Raw genomic sequence first — 19,242 nt, 5'->3', positions numbered from 1 at the left:
ATATCAACCAAACGTGAGAATGAATCTGATGTCGCCATGTTCGCCCCACTGCTTGTGACTCTACTGCGCATGCGCCATTCTGGGTCTTGCACGTGCACTCAGGTAAGACTGTGGAAAAAGAAACGCAAATAATTTAATTTCACTCTTTTATTTGTGTTTTCTGTGCGGCTGAAAGTGTAACATTTTGTTAAATGTTGTCGTTTTAATGAAGCCACATGTTCACTTGTACAGTTTGTATTGCCGGTTAATTAGCTCAATGTAATGCTTGAAGTACATTAAGCAAGTCCAGGTACATTTGACCATTAGCTCGCTAACTCATCTGCTAGGATTCATTACATTTACATAATGGGCATACATGATAATCACCTCCATGCCGCCATTAACTCTGTTCCATGTCATATGTACTTTACTTTATTTAGCAATAGCTGCCATTATGAAGCGCTCGTTTGCGGTTCCACCAGCCCTGCTCTTGCCCACCCATCCTTTGAGGAGACCATCATCGATCCCTTCCGGGGTTCCGACCGCGTCCATTCCGCCGAACCACGGCACAAGCCTCGGCCCAAAGCCCGAGCAGGCCGAGCCCAGTGCCGGGGACGAAGGTAACTCAACTATGTTCACTAAAGAGCAGCTTACACTCACGAAGTTATCAATTAATTAACGCTGAAGGCTAACATACCTGCACAGATACTGAATAATACACTTGTCAAGCGAATGCAGCGCAATACAATAGAGCTGCAATAAATCCTACTTAAAACATGAAGCCTTTGTTGACACCAATAGAGTGGTGTTGATTCAAATCAATGGAATGTTTGAGGGTATAGGTTAAGTGGGGCTGTATTTCATCAAGGGATCAATAATGTATCGATCGAGATGGAGTCGAATGATAAACAGTGTGCTGCATTCAAGTACAGTTTACCTGAGATGTAGATTTCAGGGGAGTGGGACAATGTTGCATCATGTGAAGACTAACTGGTTGGTGTTAAGTGAAACCACATATGACTTAAACTGTCCTGAAACCTATGTTCTTTCTTGCAGGGATCAGCAGGGATTCACCTTCAGTATGTGTCAAACTTGGTGTTAAAGTTAAATATTTGCTCAGAGTGAAAGTGAAAGCCCCTCTTTGAGAGCCTCTTCTCTCTGCCCTCACAGTTGCCAGAGGCCCTGTCTCAAGCAATGATGGTATTTTTCTGCGATTTCTGTGGTCATCAAGGTAATATTGATTCCATTAAAAAAAGCTTCAAAGAGCTGCAAGAAACTATTTAAGGCTTTCTGGATTATGTCATGTTTTATTGTGGAGTTTTCCCTCACATTTATAAAGAGGTCCGGATATTGACTTGTCCCCAAAGGGTTGTGGAGTTTCTCAGCCCACTTTGCTGTTTTACAGGACATTTTCAATGCGAACGCTGCAGGAAAACAACGTATTGCTCTGTGGTATGTCAGACAGAAGACTGGAAGGCGCACAGACATATGTGCAGCTCCACTGATCCAGATCCTGTGATGTGAGTCATTACTGCTCTGAGGGCCAGACACTTACTGTTCATTTCTCCATAACGACAAAGTGCAGTGCGATGGTTGTTTGAACAGCCATACGTTAAATAAGGATGTTATATTAGCGGCTGACGTGTGCGCTCTCTCATTCCTCTCACTCTCAAGAGAAAAACCCAAGAAAACCATAGCTTCACCAATAATGGGAGGTGGAGCCAGCCCAACGGATTGCAAGGTAATGGCAACGTTGCTGTGGTCTCCTAATGGGACGAAAGCTTTCAAGCTTGGCATTTGCAAGAAAAGTATGAGGTCTGTTCCCCTGTTGTCGTCACTTGCTTCTTAAAGTAAATACATCAGTTTATATGCCAGCATATTGGATTTTTTAAAGAAAGTTTGTATGTGATTATATTTCTGTTGGTTTGACGTGTGTGTTGTGAAGAATGGGGATGCATCCGGCCTCCAAAAGGTGTATCTGGACCACTTGCCGATGGCAGAAATCAGAAAGGGGCCAGACATGCAGGTATGACAGCTCCAATTCCCCCTCAACTAGAAAAGCTTTGAGTTGTAATGTTATAAGAAGAGGAAAAACATTGTATTTGTGTTTGTGTGTGTTCCAGGCGTTAGTAATAGAGTTCCACAGCCCGAGCAGGTTCTTCATCCTCGCCCAAAGCCCTGAGATAATAGAAACCCTGCAAAACATCAGCGTGGAACTGCAGAAAACATTCGCTGGCTGTGCTCCAGCGCCACCGTATGTTCCCTGCCTGGGGGAGGTTTGCGCCGTTCAGTTCTCCAGCGATCGGGTGAGCAGACGGAGTGGACATTGGGTTTAGTCCGTCCTTCCCTCCTGTCTCTTGTTTACTCTCTTGCACCTGTCCTTTATTCTCACTTGTAGAAATGGTACAGAGGCTTGGTTCAGACCGTGGCTCCCAGCCAGGACAGGGCTAATATCCTTTACATTGATTTTGGCAATGAGGAGGATGTGCCTGTGGACAGGATTAACCCACTGGCTGCCAATATTCCCCTCGTCGCTCCATGTGTGAGTACACATCTCCATTATTCAAATTGGGAGACGCAAGATTGTGTTGTGCAAACTCGATAGCCTGCCAATGTGAGACACTGATGCTTTACCCTGATTATGACCTTGTGCGTCGGTGGTGCCTTTGAACTGGCGCGATGAAAGCAAGATGAATGTAACATTAAACATGTTCCCTGCAGGCGATGGAGTGCCGCGTCGCTGGTGTGGTGCCAGTGAGTGACAGCTGGTCAGGCCCGTGCTGCACCGCCGTGAGACAGATGGTCGTTGGCAAGAGCTTGACTGTTAGTGTGGTGGGCGTGGCGGGGAACGGGCACATCTATGCTGTGGATGTGGCACTTTCTTCTGGTAAGTTGGACAGCTTGGGTAAGTTTGATCTGGTTGTGAAGTGAGAGTGATGTATGCAAACATACTCCCTCTTTTCTTTTAGGGAAACAGCTGAGCACACTCCTCATTGAGCAAGGGTATGGTGCAGAGGAGGAGGAAGTGAATACGACACCGACTGACAAAGATATAAGTAAGATAACTTCCTATGAGCAGAACTTGATTTAACTTGATTTTAAGGTTAGGGTTAGTATTGGACGTTTTTACTGTTAATATTGTATTTGATCTCCCTTAGGTGCCATGTTCAGTGCGTCTTTGGAAATCTGTGAGCGTTTCTCAGACGGGACGGATGAGAACACGTGGGCTCTGCCACCAACAACGCAGGCGGTGGGCGACTCCTTCTCTGCTGTGGTCACACACCTGCAGTCACCCGATGAGATGTTTGTACAGAAGTGGGAGAATGCAGGTGAGTCACATCTGCTCTGGTAGTACAGCGAAATCTGCGACCACGGCTCCATATGATGACATTCTGAGACTTCTGGCTTGATAGGAGCGACTCAGGAGTTGCAGTTGCGGCTGAGGGAACACTGTCGAGAGATACCGGCCTCCAAGACCTTCAGACCGGCTCCAGGCACTACATGCTGTGCCCAGTTCTCAGGTACCATGTTGACGTGTTTTTTTAGAGATGTAGAATCATGTCAAAGATGTCAATCGGGCTCTGACCAATTTGTATTTCATCCAGAGGACAACCAGTGGTACAGGGCCAAAGTGTTGCTGTATCCATCCGAGGAGCGTGTTTGTGTTGTTTACTTTGATTTTGGCAACTCGGAGGATGTGCCTACAGGCGGTCTGCGTCCTATCAGCGCCGCACTGCTGGCCGTTCCCATGCAGGCTGTCCCATGTGCTCTAGCAGGTAATAAGCGTGTTGCTGTGTGTACCAGGCCATGACCAACACCTGCTCTGCAAATTACATCATGATAACCAATCTATCTGAATAAATGCCGTAATTAGGAGTGCTGCCGATCGGGGAGAGCTGGTCAGAGGAGTGTGTGCTCGCTCTCTCACACAGAGTGTCGAATACAATCCTGCGCATTGACATCCAAGGAACATACGAGGGCAAAGCTTTAGTGACAATGATGGATGAGGCCAGTGACCCTCAGGCTGATGTGGCCCAGCTGCTGCTCTCTGCTGGTTACGCTGCTCCCGCCACTAACGGTACGATCCAGCAGGCGGATGGCAGCAGCCAGCAGCAGGCAGCCACTGCCTCAGGAGAACCACAGGGTAAAAATGGCTGCCCCTCCTATAATGTTTGTTAGTTAGTAAGGTTTTAATGTGTTTAAAGGTTGAATTCACATGCTTCAGTTACTTCTCTTGCAAAGTATTCACACCTCTGTCCTCCTCAGGGTCGAGCCTCGCACCGCAGACCACCGCAGAAGCCAGAGAGCCTCTGCGGTGGTCCAATACTGAGCTTCCCTGTGACGGCCAGACAGTGGCACTGTTGGCTAGCGTCCTGGAAAACCCTGGAGATTTCTACTGCTGCATCAACAATCCTACAGGTGCAGCAGCCCCGTCACCAGGCTGGAGGGCTGCCACTCCACTTTCTGATAAATGTTGCAACGTGTGTGTGTGTGTGTGTGTGTGTGTCAGACCTACAGCAGCTGAGAGACCTTGGGGCTGAATTGAAGCAGCACTGTGAGGCGGATGCTCCCTCGTTCACACCCAAAGTGGGAGAACCCTGTTGTGCCATGTTTCCCGGTGAGACTTCATGCACACACTGCTTTGCCTAACCACTGTCAGCATTTCTGATGAGTGTTTTTGAGTTTTCCCTTGGTTGTATGTACTGCTATGAGTTGTATCTATTTGCCCTCCCAGCTGACGGGGCCTGGTATCGGGCGATGGTGAAGGGGCTGCATGAACACGAGGTGGCTGTGGACTTTGTGGACTACGGTTACAACATACAAGTGGAAAAGAGCGGCCTCAGACCAATCACACCTCAGCTCTTGACCCTGCCCTTCCAAGCTGTGCGCTGCTGCCTCGCAGGTTGTGTGTCAGTCATAGAGTGAACTAAACATGTGTGTTGTTGGAAAACAAATGTCTTACTTGTGTCCGGTATGTATGTGTGTATGCAGGTGTGGATGCTCTGGGTTCACAGTTTAGCAGTGAGACCAGGTCGTTGTTCCGCACGCTTGTGGCCGGTGAACGCTTGTCTGCACGCGTCCTCTCTGTGGAGGAGGGCGGGTACGCTGTGCAGCTGGAGAGCAGAGGGCTGAATGTAGCAGCTGCCCTCGTTGATGAGCATCGAGCCAAAGATCTAAGGGGAATGGAACCACGCCATGCTGCTGTTCCCAAAGACACTCCTCCTGCAGCCAAACACGGAGACGCAAAGGAGAAGGAACATGAGCACAGCCACACACAACTCCCTGTCGTCCACCGCACAGGAGCTTCTTCTAAGGACGTACCGACTGAGAAGCTGAACGTGTCTGTACCATCAGCAGGTCAGCTAGAGCGTCGGTCTCTTCAAAGTCCTGCAGTGGGTCAACTCAGGAGACTGATTGAAATGGTATCTAATTTCAGAAGCATCTTTCCCAGTAAATTGGAAGACAGTGGAGCTCCAGGTCAACGACACCTTCCAGCCTCTCATCGCAGCTGCCGTCTGTCCTTCACTCCTCTACCTGTTCAGTCCCAACCAGGGTTAGAACACAGATTTGATGCCTTTGTCTCTCATAGGAAAAACAGAGAAAATGCTGCCGTTGTTCTTTTCTGACCTAACTGCTCTTTGTTGTCTTGCAGTGGATGCTGAAAAGCTTCGGGCAGTGATGACGGAGCTGGCTACACACTGCAGCACCTCCTCGCCCGTCCTGAGCACACCCGTCCCCGGAGCCGCCTGCTGTGCAAGGTTCTCTGGTGAGGAACAAACACATTCATCATTTAAAACACCAGCGGACAAGTCAAAAGACAAACCCTCACTTAACCTCACTGCCTGGCGGACACAGGAGACTGTGCCCGTCCAAACTGGAACACTTTTTTATCATGAGTAGGGAAAGCGTTGTTTGTACCCCCTTCTACCACCTGACAGGATGTAGTTCCTCCTGGAGCTCTAGTCCTGCGAGTTAATAGTGCCTCTATCTTATCTTGGAGAGGGAAATGTGAACAGCACTTCCAAAGTAAGAAAGTTCTCCGGAGTGGTGTGTACTCCTTACAGCCACTAGGGGGCATACAAGTAAAAGCACAAGTTTAATTTAATTGAGTGGATTTATCAGATACTTTGAATCCCAACATAGACAAAGTTTAATACACTTAGTCCAGCCTGTGAGGACAAACATGGAGGTCCATCAGTGATAACATACACAATCTGTCCCCGTATTTATTTACATCTTTATAAATCTTTCCCCGCTCTCTCTCTCTCTCTCTCGCCTCAAGACCCCACCTGCAGTTGTTGCCCCGGCAGACCTAAGCTGGTAATTTGGCGTCTGCTTGCTCTATGTAATTACACGGTGTGCGAGCAGCCCAGCAGAGGAGTGGCTCGTGCTTAAACACAGTACACAGGCAGGAGACCACGGCCCCGGCACACATTCCGCAACGCAGCTAACAACAGGGTCTGTTTAACGGGGTTTTCAGGGCTTTCTGTAGGCGCTTTACAACCGTAGCTGCTGAGGGAAGCTGAGTCATCTGTGTGGTCATCATGTGTAAGATTCATCCTGATGCAGATATAGTCACTGACTGGGTTGGTCTTGTGTCTGTCTCTTTAGCTGATAACACCTGGTACCGTGCGGTGGTGCTGGAAGCCTCCCACGGTGACATCGGTGTCATCTATGCAGACTATGGCAACACAGAGACGTTGCCCTTGTCCCGAATCTTGCCGATCCCCCCGCATCTCCTGCAGCTCCCTTTCCAGATCGCTCGCTGTGCCCTCGCTGGTAAGGCAATTGATCACATCACTGTCCCCAAATTGAAGTTTAATTAAACCATTTGATCTCCTCAACACACACTCTAGGTAAGGAGCGCTTCCCTGCAGTGTGGCCTGTGGAAGTGCTCCGGATGTTTCAAGCTGTGCTGTTAAATGGAGTGATAGCCACCGTACGATCCTTCGACGGCTCGGCTAACCTGCTCTCCCTCAGCCTGCCCTCTGAGCTCGGCGGCGGACACCTCACTACCATGATGTTAGACGCTCTACACGTCCAGTCCAAGACTCGGCCCGGCCCGGCTGCCGATCGCACCGGAGGCAGCACATCGATCACCAGAGCCGAGTCTGCGCCTGAGCCTAAATCCATCATTACAGAGCCAGAGCTGAACAATAACATGTCTGCAGATTCAGTCCATGGTTGGTGACTGTTAAATCTATTCATACTGCATTATTAGCGAATTAGTGAATATGGACATTGTTAATAGTTATGCAGGACTGTTAAGATGTCGTGTTTGATTTCAGAGGATCCAGTACAAAAGATGATCGACCAAACAGTGGCTCCGTGCAGAATAAGAGGAAAAACTGATGGTAGGTCACTTGATGATGGTTCAGCTGTCGTCAAGTTTATTTGAATGTAATTTTAATAGGAGCCAAGTTACCGTAGCTGTACATGGATTAGATTGGAACCTTTTAAAAGCTTTGATTCGGGTCTTTGTTTCACTCGCAGGGCCTCAGACCTCTGGCTGCTGCTGTGTGAGCCTGGAGACGAAGGTCAGGGCTGGCTTCACTCTTTTATACTCGATGACGCATATCAGCATGTTATTGATGAAGATCAGCTGGTAAAGATGTGAGATGTGAGGTTGGATAACTTGATTTCTCTCCTTCCACAGATCGATCACCTGGAGCAGCTGCTGCAGCTCCAGCTCTCTCTCATCAAGCAGCTCGTCCAACCAACATTGTGACAGGAAATCCTCCATTATGTTCACTATGCTTAAAACTCCCTTTTTCTTGTTGAGTATCTAGTTTAAAAACAATACCCAGTAGTTTGGAATGCATCCTCTGTTGCTGCCATAACAACCTCCAGCTCCAGCTCGACCCGAGGACGATGGCCGATTCTTTACGGACCTCAGTTGATGAGAAACGAAGGACCTTTCCACTCCACTGTCAAAGTTGGAAGCAGGTTGTTTAAAATATCCCTGTGTGCTGTGTTGGTGGCTCTCAAAGTGAAGCCGGTCAGTCAGAGGTGTGTGCATTCTTTTGGTTTGTTTTATATCTGTTTTTACAAAAGAAGGACTTTGCATGAGTTTATTTCTGCAGTCTTCTTCATTGCTGTCTTTATTTGCAATAAACCAGCGTGACAGAACTTCCTCAGTATGTCTCCTTAGAGGTGCGGATGAGGGGGGTGCAGGTACATCACAGGTGGACCCGGTGAGGAGGAGGAGGAGGAGGAGGAGGAGGAGGGGTCGGTGCTTCCCTCATGCCCGAGCAAAGAGCGTCGACTTCAGATCCGTACAGGAGCGAAGAGGTAACGAGGGAGCCACACCAGCTGAGGTTTAGATCGGACCGCACAAAGGTAAGATGACGCAATGTTAGAAACGGAAGCTGCGCGGTGGGGAGTTTGTGCTAAATGCCGGTAAAGCGCAGCTGATTGAAGTCGGACACGCAGTGAAACGATTTGAAACGAAATCTGATCAGAGAGCGACTGAACCGTCAGTTAGTCAGCAAGACTTTGTCTCTAAATTTCATTGAGTTTTCGCGACAAACTATGGAAATAAACGCGCAGGATTTCAAGATCATGCTTAAATTTGTGTCGATTTAACGATGAATACGCACAAATGTTTTTTTTAAATGTGTCCCTCCGGTCTGCTTGGTATCTTAATGGTCTGACTCATCCATTAGTTAAGTTGACTGAGTAAACCAAAGCTACTGTTGCATGTCGGGGTCGTAACCTTTGATCTCCACCACCTCAAACCTCACTTGACCTTTTGCACATTTAGCTAACCAGCTGTTAAACGCCACAGTTTGGAATCTCAATAAGAAAAGTAATCAATCGGTGTTGATTTTGGAAAAAGCTCAGCGTATTTCACTGATTTTGTATCTTTGAACCACATCTCAAGTGCAGATGGAAGCGTCTTGATGATTTAGCAAATCCATAGAGCTCTGCAACTTTACTATAGATTGTTGTGGAAAGTGTAATTGCCCACTGGAACGTCAATCTTCACACGCTTTCCTGTGTGGCCGCTGCTCGGCTCTTGTAACCTCCTTCACACACACATTTATAGCACACAAGACGCTTTCAATTACACTTGGCTGTGGCTTTTAATCAGACGCTTGTCAAACGGTGGAATCTCTTTTTCCGCAATTGTTTCTTGAGTTGTTGTAAAAGTGGCTGTTGAGAATGACTCACGGCCCGGGACAAAAACCATTTGGCGTGCCAGGGATGTTACTCAATGTATCACACCAGGCCCGGCCCTGGGCATGGGCGAACCGGGCGGTCTCCCGGGGCGCCATCTAGTGGGCAGGGCGCCAAACTGCAATCCACATAAAGTACATTTAAATAAATATGTTAAAAATTATTTTGACTTTTGGTCTGAATGTGTGAGTGTGAGATCATGACCTGTCGCCCTGAACCTGACCCGCTGTTTACAGTGAAAGGTGGGGGGAGGGGTAGCGGCCTGGCTGCATTGTGCGTCTACAACTAGAATAAGATGACTTTATGATGCACAACTTCACTACATAATCAGAGCTAAACCCAGGTGTGTTCTGATACATGGCTTAAAGCAAAAACGTGTTGTCTGTTAAGTTAGCCGGCAACGGACGTTTCCGGCGCCCGCACGCGCAAAACTGGTTCCGGGTTCCTGGTAGGGTGACCATTTCCATAACACCTAAAAGGAGGACATTATGCGGCATATCAATAAATTACCATGGTGTACATAGGACTCTGGTATACTCTCATTTACAATACAATTTTGTGTGGTTTAAATTTGTTTGTGTAGCTGAATAGGAAAAAATATTAATGAAAAGTCAAAAAGTGTTTGTTCCCAGTATTTGAATTTATTCAATACATTGTGGTGTTCAAAAACTGACCACTGAGATGAATCTTTTGTGCCACAAAGCACAACATGTGTGGACTCAAATGGAAAAAACAAATAACAGGTAACATATATAATAATAAAAAAATGCTTTTTTGAAAAGCATCAATAACCTTTTATGTTAACAACAAAGGAGATTGTAAAGAAAACAACATTTACACTCAACTGCTCAAAAAGTATAGCATTTCTAAAGTGCTTCAGTCATTTGGGGACTTGTCTTCAGTGTCTTCATCTGTGTGTGTGTGTGTGTCAGTATTTGGGTCTCTTCACATGTAGCAGCTCAGGAGACAACAGCACCTCTGTCATCATGGCTTCCAAGCCCCCACTGCCCCTCGGCCTGTTTATATCCTGCAGGGACTGGTACAAATAACAACATAGCAAGAATACTGTTATCAACCTTCATAAATCTGTATTGCTTTCAACCCAATAAATATGAATATTTCATGTAGCCCCTCAGTGAAATCATAAGACTAGTGCGGGGGGGGGCTCCAATCTACACTTTCGCCCGGGGCTCCAAATCACCCAGGGCCGGCCCTGTATCACACACACAAGTACAGGTTACAAGGTGTCAGGGATTTGTATGAAGTTGGTCCAAAAGCAAGCACTCATTTCTAATTATAGACCAGGACAGCAGGCACTTTCCTACATGCCAACCTGTTCAGAACAGAAGGCACTTCCATAGCTCAGGCCGCCCTTTTTCTTTGGAGTTCAGTCGATCCTATTGTGTCTCTTTGCCCTTAATTGTATGCCAGGAGGTGAGAACTGGAGGCCTCAGACTCATGTTACCCCACAAACTACCTCTCCCTGTTCTGTGTGTGGCTCCGGCTGATAGTTTGAACACTGACAGTAAATAATAGGAGCATATATTTAGTCTTCCCCCCCTCGGTAACGACATCACCGGCAGAGGTTCCACTGTAGAAGCTCTGTTCTTTCAGCTGGAATCAAAGTTCCAGTGCAGAAATCTTCACTGACAGGCAAGAAGTGAGGAAGACAGACAGACGGAGGGTGAAGCCATCCGGCGGAATGCTTGTGAAGAGGCAGCCAATTTGCAGACAGGTGTGTGTGTGTGTGTGTGTGTTTTACATGTAGGGCTTGCACGCTTGCTTGCTCTTACAAGCAGGCGTGCATGGGTGTGTGTGTGTGTGTGTGTGTGTGTGTGTGTGTGTGTGTGTGTGTGTGTGTGTGTCTCTGTCTCCCCCTCAGGCAGTAATGAAATCTCTTGTCCTCAGGCCGTACCTGCAAATGGAGCATCAGTAGCCGGTGGGTGATGGTTATCAGCCCCAGGCTCCTCACACAGCCACAGCATGTCAGCCTCTCAGATGTGTATCGCAGACACACAGACTCCTCTTAAACACTGGGTCCTTCCTGCACACAATCCTATCTCTGTCTCTCCCATATACACAGTCTTACCTACAGAGACGGTTCCTCTGGCACGTCCGTCTCAATCATACACACACACACACGCGCTTCATGATATTCAGACACAGAGAGGATATTATGGCCAGGAATTAATCAAACCTTATCTGCAGCCCCTCCCATTCTTATGTTCACGCGTCAGTGAGCACACAGACACACACAGACACACACACACACACACACACACACACACAGAGCAAGGTGACTGGACCGATGACCGATGTTAGATTTCAGTCACTACACTGCAAATCACTGCAGCTGTATAATGGACTTATCAAACTGCTCTGCATCTAATGAACAATTAAGTAACATCCAGGATATTTAACTATTATATGTTAAACATTTATTCTACTGTTAGCTTCTGTTGTGTGTAGACTAATCTTTGCTGTACCTTCGGGTCTTCTGTCTCTAGGATGGTTATCTAGAGAGAAATTGTTGGTTGGGCAGTTTTTATTGAAACCCACTCAGACGTCCACATCCCGGTGCGTTCTTACTCAATGGTGGCTGTCAGTCATCACGAGTCTCTTAATTCAGTTCTCCTTAAAAGGTCAGAGTTCGACCTTTAAGCTTAGCTGAGAGAACAGGGGGACTAATAGAGAGAGAGGGTTTAATGTCATATACACACAGGATTTCAGATCAGTATCTCTTGGCCTTCCCACACACTGATTAACTTCACTGATTTGTTTCATTCCGTCAACTTGCTAAGCTTTATTTGTTTTAATCGTTCCAGAAGTCCTGAAATGCTCCCTGGTGTTCATCTCTCCTTCCTCTTAACGGTGCTGCTGCTGCTTCAAGGTTGGTTGGTTATTATTGTTGTTTGAGTTCAGTAGCAGCGTCACTTAGAAGACAATGATACAAAGATGCTATACAATACTACATGCTTCTGTTGAAGCATGTAGTATTGTATTAGATTGCCACTGTCTGTTATGTTAATGGACCTCTTCCTCATTCAGATAGTCCTGTATGGAAGAGATGCTATAAAGGGAACGGGAGTTTGAGCCGTTAGAGATGGGAGGATGTGATGTTTTTCAGAAGGTGGAGAAGGTTATGTGAAATATTTCCTGAAAACATGAGTTACAGCCTGTGACACCAGATGGGAGAGTGAGGCAATAATGATACCACAGGGGAGCCCACAGATACTGGCAACGGGAGATGTAGGTCAAACTACACGTGTTGACAATGTAGAATGTTGCCGAGTGATTGAGGAAAGTGTGGATCAGAGGGAAATTCACCTCACTTGACTACAAATCCACACTGATCTGTCATGTGACCTCTTATTAACCGATTCGCTCTCGTGTTGTTGTGCGGCGTAAGTCCTCTTTGCTTTATAGTCGTTCTCCCGGGCTGCAGAGTATTTGCCTCGGGGGAGAGGCGGGTAGCTCTGCGGCAATATAATACCGGCTTCGCTCTCCAAAATGAGCGCTTTAGCACCATCTGAAGTTTTTATTATTGGTCATTTTAAGACTTTGAACTTCAACAAACCAGACTGTTTCACCTCTGCCTTAGTCTTCCCCCTCCTCCCCCTCCTCCTCCTCCTCCTGTGTTGACAGCACAGATAACATGTTGCAGTTGCTAATCCGGCCTTTCAATTTCACAAAATGGAGCTGGATTTCCTCAGATTTCAAGCCAACATTCCAAGTATAATGCTATAACGCTTAACCTAAGGATTGTCAACATGTTGTAGGCTGTGTAAACACTCAGTCATGCCTCAGTGACCCTAACATGCGGCCCCCCACACTTTCACTGTCATTAGGGATTCTGTTCGGGTGCAATGTTGGAATTAGAGGTTGATGAAAGTGTTAAAAGGACGTCAAAGAGGTGGGAGTCTGGGCCTCTGGGTTGCAGGTGGTGGTTGCCGTAGTGATTTGTGTCCTTCTAAATATTGCCTAGCCTTTAAATCCATCCTCTGCTGCCGTGTAATGATGATTTAAGAGGTTGTCGCCAAGGAATGTGGGCTGTAACGTCCTGCGCGTTTTATGGTGTGTGTGCGTGTGTGGATTCATGTTCTGTATGTGTGTGTATTCATGTTCTGTGGCTGATCTCCGTGTTGTTTGTCCCTCCTAGTCCGGCAGGGCTCCTCAGTGCAGGAGATCCAGACCAGCCATGACAGCATCGCTAAGATCAACTCAGCGGGAGAAAGTGAGAACAAACCTGAGCACAAACACCTTCATCATCGCTACTTTGTTCCCTACGTTCACGCAACTGAAATGGTTTTGGTCACACACATTCATGACAGGTTTTTTTACCCAGTGGGCCTCACAGTGCTGCAGCGTAACTTGAAAGCATTGCAAATCTTTTAAAAGTGAGCCCTGGATGAAATGAAGAACGATGAGCTTTGGGCCTCTTTACAACACAGACAGGCAGAAGAGAGCTTTAATGGTCCCTAGGTGCTGTGACAGACAGACAGACGGCACACTCTCTGTCTCTCTAACGGCTCTATCAGAAGCACACTCTAACACGACAGCCGCCACAGCGCTTATTTATGCTGCCGGCGAGTGCAAACACGCTCCAGGCAAACGGAGAGATTCCATGGCGTGTCACGGTCCAGTGGTGGGAGTTACACTCACACTTAAGTTAGGCTAAGCTGCTTCCTCCTCATTACATCAAGGTGAGGGCCAGGTCACGTGTGCAGAGTCTTCATCAGCTATTTAGATTGTTATAAAAGGCGTGATGGCACAGCAGTATAATCCCATATTGTCCCGACATGATATGAGAAACGGAATCTGCGCCAGGAATGCGTTGGCGTATGATATGGGCCGTGTTTGGGTTTAAGCCTTTATCTAATATTGAATTCTTTCATCTGTGTGTGTGTGTTTGAAGTGATGCAGTGCTCAGCAGCCATGGATATCCTCTTCCTCATGGACGGATCCTACAGCGTGGGGAAAGGCGCTTTTGAGAGATCCAAACACTACGCCTTGAAACTCTGTCAGGCACTCGATGTGGGGCCAGACAAGGTTAGTTATTTATCTTCCTCTTTGCATCTTAGGAAGGAATTCATCCGGCTTTGTTTTGATCACAAAGGCTGCATCTTTCATCTGAACCCAAAGGAGCCCGGTAATGAGACTGTTTAGTCTAGCCGTGCGACTTTGGTGCGTTGGGGTGCGTCTCCGAAGAAACGACCGCAACACAGAAGTGTAAACAAGGCGGGGGCAGAGGATCGTAAAACTGTTTTTGTTCTTGTATATAAAGAATTATATAGAATTGTTCCATCGTCCGTCCTGCCAGAGCGAGAACACAAACACACGCAGCTTGTTTGTTTTTTTTCAGATCTAAAGGTGAAAATGTTGCATTATCTGTTTCTGTTTCTGTATTTACTACTCCACAGGTGCGAGTCGGTGTGGTGCAGTTTGGTTCGGCTCCTCGGCTGGAGTTCGCTCTGGACTCTCACGCCACCAAACAGGAAGTGAAGAAGCGCCTGAAGAAGATTCCTTACAGGTGCGTCTCTCTGAATGCAATGCGGAGGGACAGACACCATCATGCAAAACAAACACAACAACAACACAATCCAGGACAATACATTCTCTCATAAATACTATATCTAGCTGATAAAGTACACACACACACACACACACACACACATACACACACATACACACACACACATGCTCCTAGAGACACAGACAGGCCAAGTCGAGCAATGCAACATGTCCCTCGAAAGGAAAACAAATTAATTTCAGATTAGAGGTAAACCGTGTGTGTGTGTGTGCCAAAGCTAAACATCAAAACGATTCAGTTATTCAGCAGTGTGTGGGATAAAGACGTTAAATGTGCCCTCAGATGTGTCTGCAGCGTTCAGGGATTTTTGTTTTCTGGCTCCGAAAGCAGAAAATCTGTGTTTCATCCTTGTTTGCTAAGAAAACAGAGAATAGAGTTACTTTATGGACGCATTCTGCAGTCGTGAGCCGCTATCACAAATCTTGCCTGAAGGCCTTTGTGCCTTTGTGCCTCTTTGCCGTATTGTTTTGTAGTTTCAATCCTCCGAGCAGTTTGTAGCGTTTGTTTTCACAGCTGAAAGAGGAAACGGCCAGAACTGGGAAAGATGATAAGATGCTATCAAAGCACATCGCCTCTGCATCTGAGACACCTCCTCACAGCAAAATGTCAAGATATAACTTTTAAAAAGGCGTTCAGGTGCCTTCGGGTGATGAAACTTTGAGTCAGAGAACAGAGAATCCTCCAAACTGATCACATTTGATTACGATTCCAACTTCAAAACGGCATTGTGTCCCTTCTCCCCACGCAGGGGAGGCAGCACCCAGACGGGCCAGGCTCTGAAGTACATCCTGAGAAAGGGCTTCCCGGGCGGACGCAACTCCTCCGCTGCCGCGGCCCGCATCGTCATCCTTCTATCTGACGGGAAGTCCCAAGGCAACCTGCTGCAGGCGGCCGCAGAGCTCAAAGAGACGGGCGTGGTCTTGTTCGCCGTGGGCCTGCGTTTCCCTCAGTACGTCTGTGAAGGATGAAGACTGCAGGCGACGTTTAGGCTGATCCCGTTACTTCACCTTTCTCTGTTTCCCCAGGTGGGAGGAGCTACACGCCGTGGCGAGCGAGCCGATGGAGAGCCACGTGTTCTTCGCCGAGCACTTTTACGACGCCGTCAACGGCTTGTACACAACGCTGACCACCTTCTCCGTCTGCAACGCCACACCTGCAGGTAGCAACTGTAACCCTGGAGGCCGGGTTAGAAGTGCCTCAGACCTTTAAATCCCTCTTTTCCCTCTCTCTGTCTCTCTCTCTCTCTCTCTCCAGGGTGTCAGGTGGAGTCTTTCCCGTGTCAGAGGAAGACTCTGGACACAGTGAAGGAGCTGCAAGGGAATTTCATGTGCTGGAAAGGCTCCAAAGGCTTTTCCCCCTACACCTCCCTCTGTCCATACTACAGGCACGGGATTCAGATCCGGTTTCATTCTCATGCCAACATTTCCGAGCTTGGAATTTCTGCAACCCGATCCGTCTCTCACACGTTCTGTAACTGTTGTGTGTTTCAGGTACAACAAAGTTTATAGGAAACATCAGACGGTGTGTCATCGCACCATCTGCCCAGGTAAAGAGGCACCGTGTGGGATCTCCTGCTGTCCAATTATTGGTGCATGTGTGTGTACTTGTCTAGTCTCTCTCTCTCTCTCTCTCTCTCTCTCTCTCTCTCTGTCTCTCTCTTACACACACCTTAGATCCCTGTGACTCTCAGCCCTGCCTGAACGGTGGAACGTGCCAGTCAGAAGGTCCAGAGGGCTTCAGCTGTGTGTGTCCGCCCGGATACGGAGGAGATCCTCACTGTGGTCCGTATACTCACATGGGAAAATGATTACTCGTGAATGATTAAGATTGTGTAGGGGATTGTGTGTGTTGTACAGCTTCTAACTTCATCCTCCACCTCCTCAGCTTCTGCGTTATCACTGGACTGCTCTGTGGACCTCCTCTTCCTGGTGGAGGGCTCCTCCGCTCTGACCTTGGAGGGCTTCCTCCGCCTCAAGTCCTTCCTGAAGCGTTTCCTGCAGGCGGTCATCGGACCCGACAGCCCCAGTAAAGTGGGCCTGGCGGTGTTCGGAGGAGAGACCCGGGTCGAGGCGCCGGTGGGCAAATTCAAACGTGACCCCAGGGGTCTGCTGAAAACCTTAGAGGAGCTTCAACAGATCGGCGGCGAGACTCGGACGGGCCAAGCTCTCCGCTACGTCACGCGCCACGGCTTTGTGGGCTCGCCGGTCTTCGCCGACGTCTCGGACGATTTGCCGCGCGTGGTGGTCCTGCTCACCGCCACGCCCGCTGCCGACGAGGTGGTGGAGCCCTCCAAATACGCACGGGACAGAGAGATCTTCCTCATAGGCGTGGGGCCGGAGTCTTTGAGGGCTCAGCTGAACAACATCACAGGAAATCCTCAACGGACCATCACGTACCCGTCACCTGATCGCTTCAACGCCAAGATCCCTGAACTCAAAGCCAAGATCTGCAGCGTGGACACCCAAGGTACCGTCTGCACATGCTACAGGTCTCAATCAACCACTTCATGTGTTCTGGCTGTTAGATCTGACAGCAGATTTTGTTCTTCTTGCCTTTCAGGTTGTCTGGGCCAGGCGGTGGATCTGGTCTTGGCCCTGGACGCCTCAGGCGGAGTGAGCCGTGACAACTTCGCCACCATACTGGACTTTGTGCGCAGCGTCAGCGTCCAGTTTGACGTGAACCGCGACGTGGCCCAGATGGCGCTGGTGACTTACGGGAGGAGACCCGCCACCGTGTTCAACCTGGACACGCACGACTCCGGCTCCGCCATCCTCAAGGGCGTAGCCGACGCCAACTACATGGGCGGCTCGGCTTCCACCGGCGCCGCTTTGCTCCACGTTCACTCCGGCGTCCTGACTGTGGCCAAAGGCGCGAGGCCGGGCGTCAACAAGGCCGTGGTGCTGGTGACGGACGGCTCGGGCGGGGACGACGCGGCCGTGCCGGCTCAAAAGATGAGGGACAACGGCGTGTCGCTCTTTGTGATCGGGATCGGAGACGTACAGCGAGAGAGGCTGCTGAGGATCGCCGGCGTGGAGGAGCACATGATCTCAGTGCCGTCTTACGAGGATCTCAAGTACTTTGAGGATGTGCTGGTGCAGATGGTGTGTTCAGGTGAGGAGGAGAAGAAGAAGTCTGATGCTCCATTTTCTGTAACAGTGGTACGATAGATGTTCAAAGGTTCTGTACCTCAACCTTTGGCAACAACGTGTGCTAATCAGCTGTTTTCGTTCATTTCCTTTCAATCAGAGGTGAAGAAGCCGGTAGATCTGTGCAAGCCCAACCCCTGCATGAATGACGGGACCTGCGTCCTGTCGACAGGGAGCTTCCGCTGCCAGTGCCAAGGCTACGAGGGACCGCACTGTGAAACAAGTCAGTCAGATATCACTGTAGTCTTCATTTATACGACTCTTTGCTCTCCTAACCTCCCTGTTTTCTGTTCATCTGTGCTTTTTATGCCACAAATTAAAACTCTATGACTCTATAACCTGGTTTTGTGGTTTGTCTGCAGAGAGCGTCAGGTCTTCGCCCAGAGGGGACCGTCCCAGATCGGCTGCTGTGAGGAGGAAGAGCAGGCAGAAGAAGAGCCACCAGGAGCTCCTCCATCTCTATAAGCTGCACCGTAGGAGACATGCTGTCTGACACACACACACACACACACACACACACACACACACACACACTCTCACACACTCTCACACACACACACGAACGCGAACATATGGACACTTGGGTACAGACCTTTGCGGGATTCTAAACATATTTAAAGCTCTAACCTTTGCCTTCACTAAGTACCTGCGGCTTACATTTGTTTATTTGGGACGAGTTTATCAGCAATTATTCTTCTTGTTACTGTTCATTATTGTGCGATTGTGTTTCAACGCTTGTTTTGTCTGTCAGAGTTTGAATAAATCCCAACAATTGCCATAAACCAAATGCAACAATTCCACTTTGTTTTAGTTCACAGTAACTTTTTGTCACTATTTGAGCGATAGATTTCTACTTTATAAGAAATGAATTTGTTCAGCGAGTGAACGTTGTGGCTATTATATGGATGCTGTGGGTGTTGTTGCTCCAGCGGCACGAGAGGGTGCAGGCTCCAGCTCTCCTGCAGATGTCACCCACAGTCTTCATCACTGTCCTTCCATCCCGCTCTGCCTCAGTAAGATGAATGACCCCGTAGAGAAGTGGCCCTGTTCTAGTTTATGTGTCGGGCGGAGCGTCGGGGAGGAGGGGAGAGGAGAGGAGAGGAGGAGAGGAGGAGGAGACTGATTGACACATCTGGTGGCCTGATTTTGTTTTACACAGACTCTGGCTCTTGTTTTAGGACATAAATAGATTTCACAAGGGAGATAGGAAAGAGGAAGAAGGGCCAAACTCTGCAGAGCCAGCGGGCCATGATTCAAAGGTCACAAGTACCAGGATGGAACTTTGGAAACAGCTCTCGGGTCTTCTTTTAACTCGCCGTACTCCATTCCCAGAGCTGATCAGGGTTT

General features: G+C 48.3%; 2 protein-coding genes across 2 annotated transcripts; both read left to right on the top strand.

Moving 5' to 3' along the window:
• The first annotated feature begins 433 nt into the window (after positions 1 to 433).
• tdrd1 (tudor domain containing 1) lies at positions 434 to 8,090 on the top strand. Its single transcript, XM_076151729.1, has 23 exons — positions 434 to 599; positions 1,385 to 1,499; positions 1,654 to 1,720; positions 1,925 to 2,005; positions 2,103 to 2,285; positions 2,378 to 2,521; positions 2,701 to 2,866; positions 2,949 to 3,035; positions 3,138 to 3,308; positions 3,393 to 3,500; positions 3,585 to 3,755; positions 3,854 to 4,081; positions 4,240 to 4,398; positions 4,490 to 4,597; positions 4,715 to 4,882; positions 4,972 to 5,337; positions 5,417 to 5,533; positions 5,633 to 5,746; positions 6,592 to 6,759; positions 6,837 to 7,163; positions 7,269 to 7,334; positions 7,474 to 7,517; positions 7,637 to 8,090. Exons 1-23 carry the CDS (start codon positions 434 to 436, stop codon positions 7,706 to 7,708), a joined length of 3,396 nt encoding a protein of 1,131 aa, XP_076007844.1. The 3' UTR covers positions 7,709 to 8,090.
• Positions 8,091 to 11,988: 3,898 nt separating this feature from the next.
• On the top strand, positions 11,989 to 18,724 carry vwa2 (von Willebrand factor A domain containing 2). Its single transcript, XM_076152040.1, has 13 exons — positions 11,989 to 12,049; positions 13,319 to 13,393; positions 14,075 to 14,208; positions 14,580 to 14,689; positions 15,498 to 15,698; positions 15,775 to 15,908; positions 16,004 to 16,133; positions 16,240 to 16,295; positions 16,423 to 16,530; positions 16,634 to 17,215; positions 17,309 to 17,860; positions 17,996 to 18,118; positions 18,258 to 18,724. The coding sequence occupies exons 1-13, from the start codon at positions 11,995 to 11,997 to the stop codon at positions 18,386 to 18,388; spliced, it is 2,391 nt and encodes a 796-aa protein (XP_076008155.1). The 5' UTR covers positions 11,989 to 11,994; the 3' UTR covers positions 18,389 to 18,724.
• Positions 18,725 to 19,242: the final 518 nt, after the last annotated feature.

Source organism: Genypterus blacodes, unplaced genomic scaffold, assembly GCF_046128005.1.
Source record: "Genypterus blacodes isolate CSIRO-AG114 ecotype Tasmania unplaced genomic scaffold, CSIRO-AGI_Gbla_v1 ptg000055l_1, whole genome shotgun sequence".
NCBI classification, from domain to species: domain Eukaryota; kingdom Metazoa; phylum Chordata; class Actinopteri; order Ophidiiformes; family Ophidiidae; genus Genypterus; species Genypterus blacodes.
The sequence above is the reverse complement of the archived record's forward strand: the minus strand, read 5'-3'. Positions and strand labels throughout refer to the sequence as shown.

What these genes read in the sequence shown, in the direction of transcription:
- tdrd1 (XM_076151729.1), top strand. Translation starts at nt 434, where the DNA reads ATGAAGCGCTCGTTTGCGGTTCCACCAGCCCTGCTCTTGCCCACCCAT. An exon ending in GGATGTGGCACTTTCTTCTG is followed by an intron (nt 2,867 to 2,948) that starts GTAAGTTGGACA and finishes CTTTTCTTTTAG; the next exon opens with GGAAACAGCTGAGCACACTC. An exon ending in CGCTCGCTGTGCCCTCGCTG is followed by an intron (nt 6,760 to 6,836) that starts GTAAGGCAATTG and finishes CACACACTCTAG; the next exon opens with GTAAGGAGCGCTTCCCTGCA.
- vwa2 (XM_076152040.1), top strand. Translation starts at nt 11,995, where the DNA reads ATGCTCCCTGGTGTTCATCTCTCCTTCCTCTTAACGGTGCTGCTGCTG. An exon ending in GGTGCAGATGGTGTGTTCAG is followed by an intron (nt 17,861 to 17,995) that starts GTGAGGAGGAGA and finishes CCTTTCAATCAG; the next exon opens with AGGTGAAGAAGCCGGTAGAT. An exon ending in GGGACCGCACTGTGAAACAA is followed by an intron (nt 18,119 to 18,257) that starts GTCAGTCAGATA and finishes GTTTGTCTGCAG; the next exon opens with AGAGCGTCAGGTCTTCGCCC.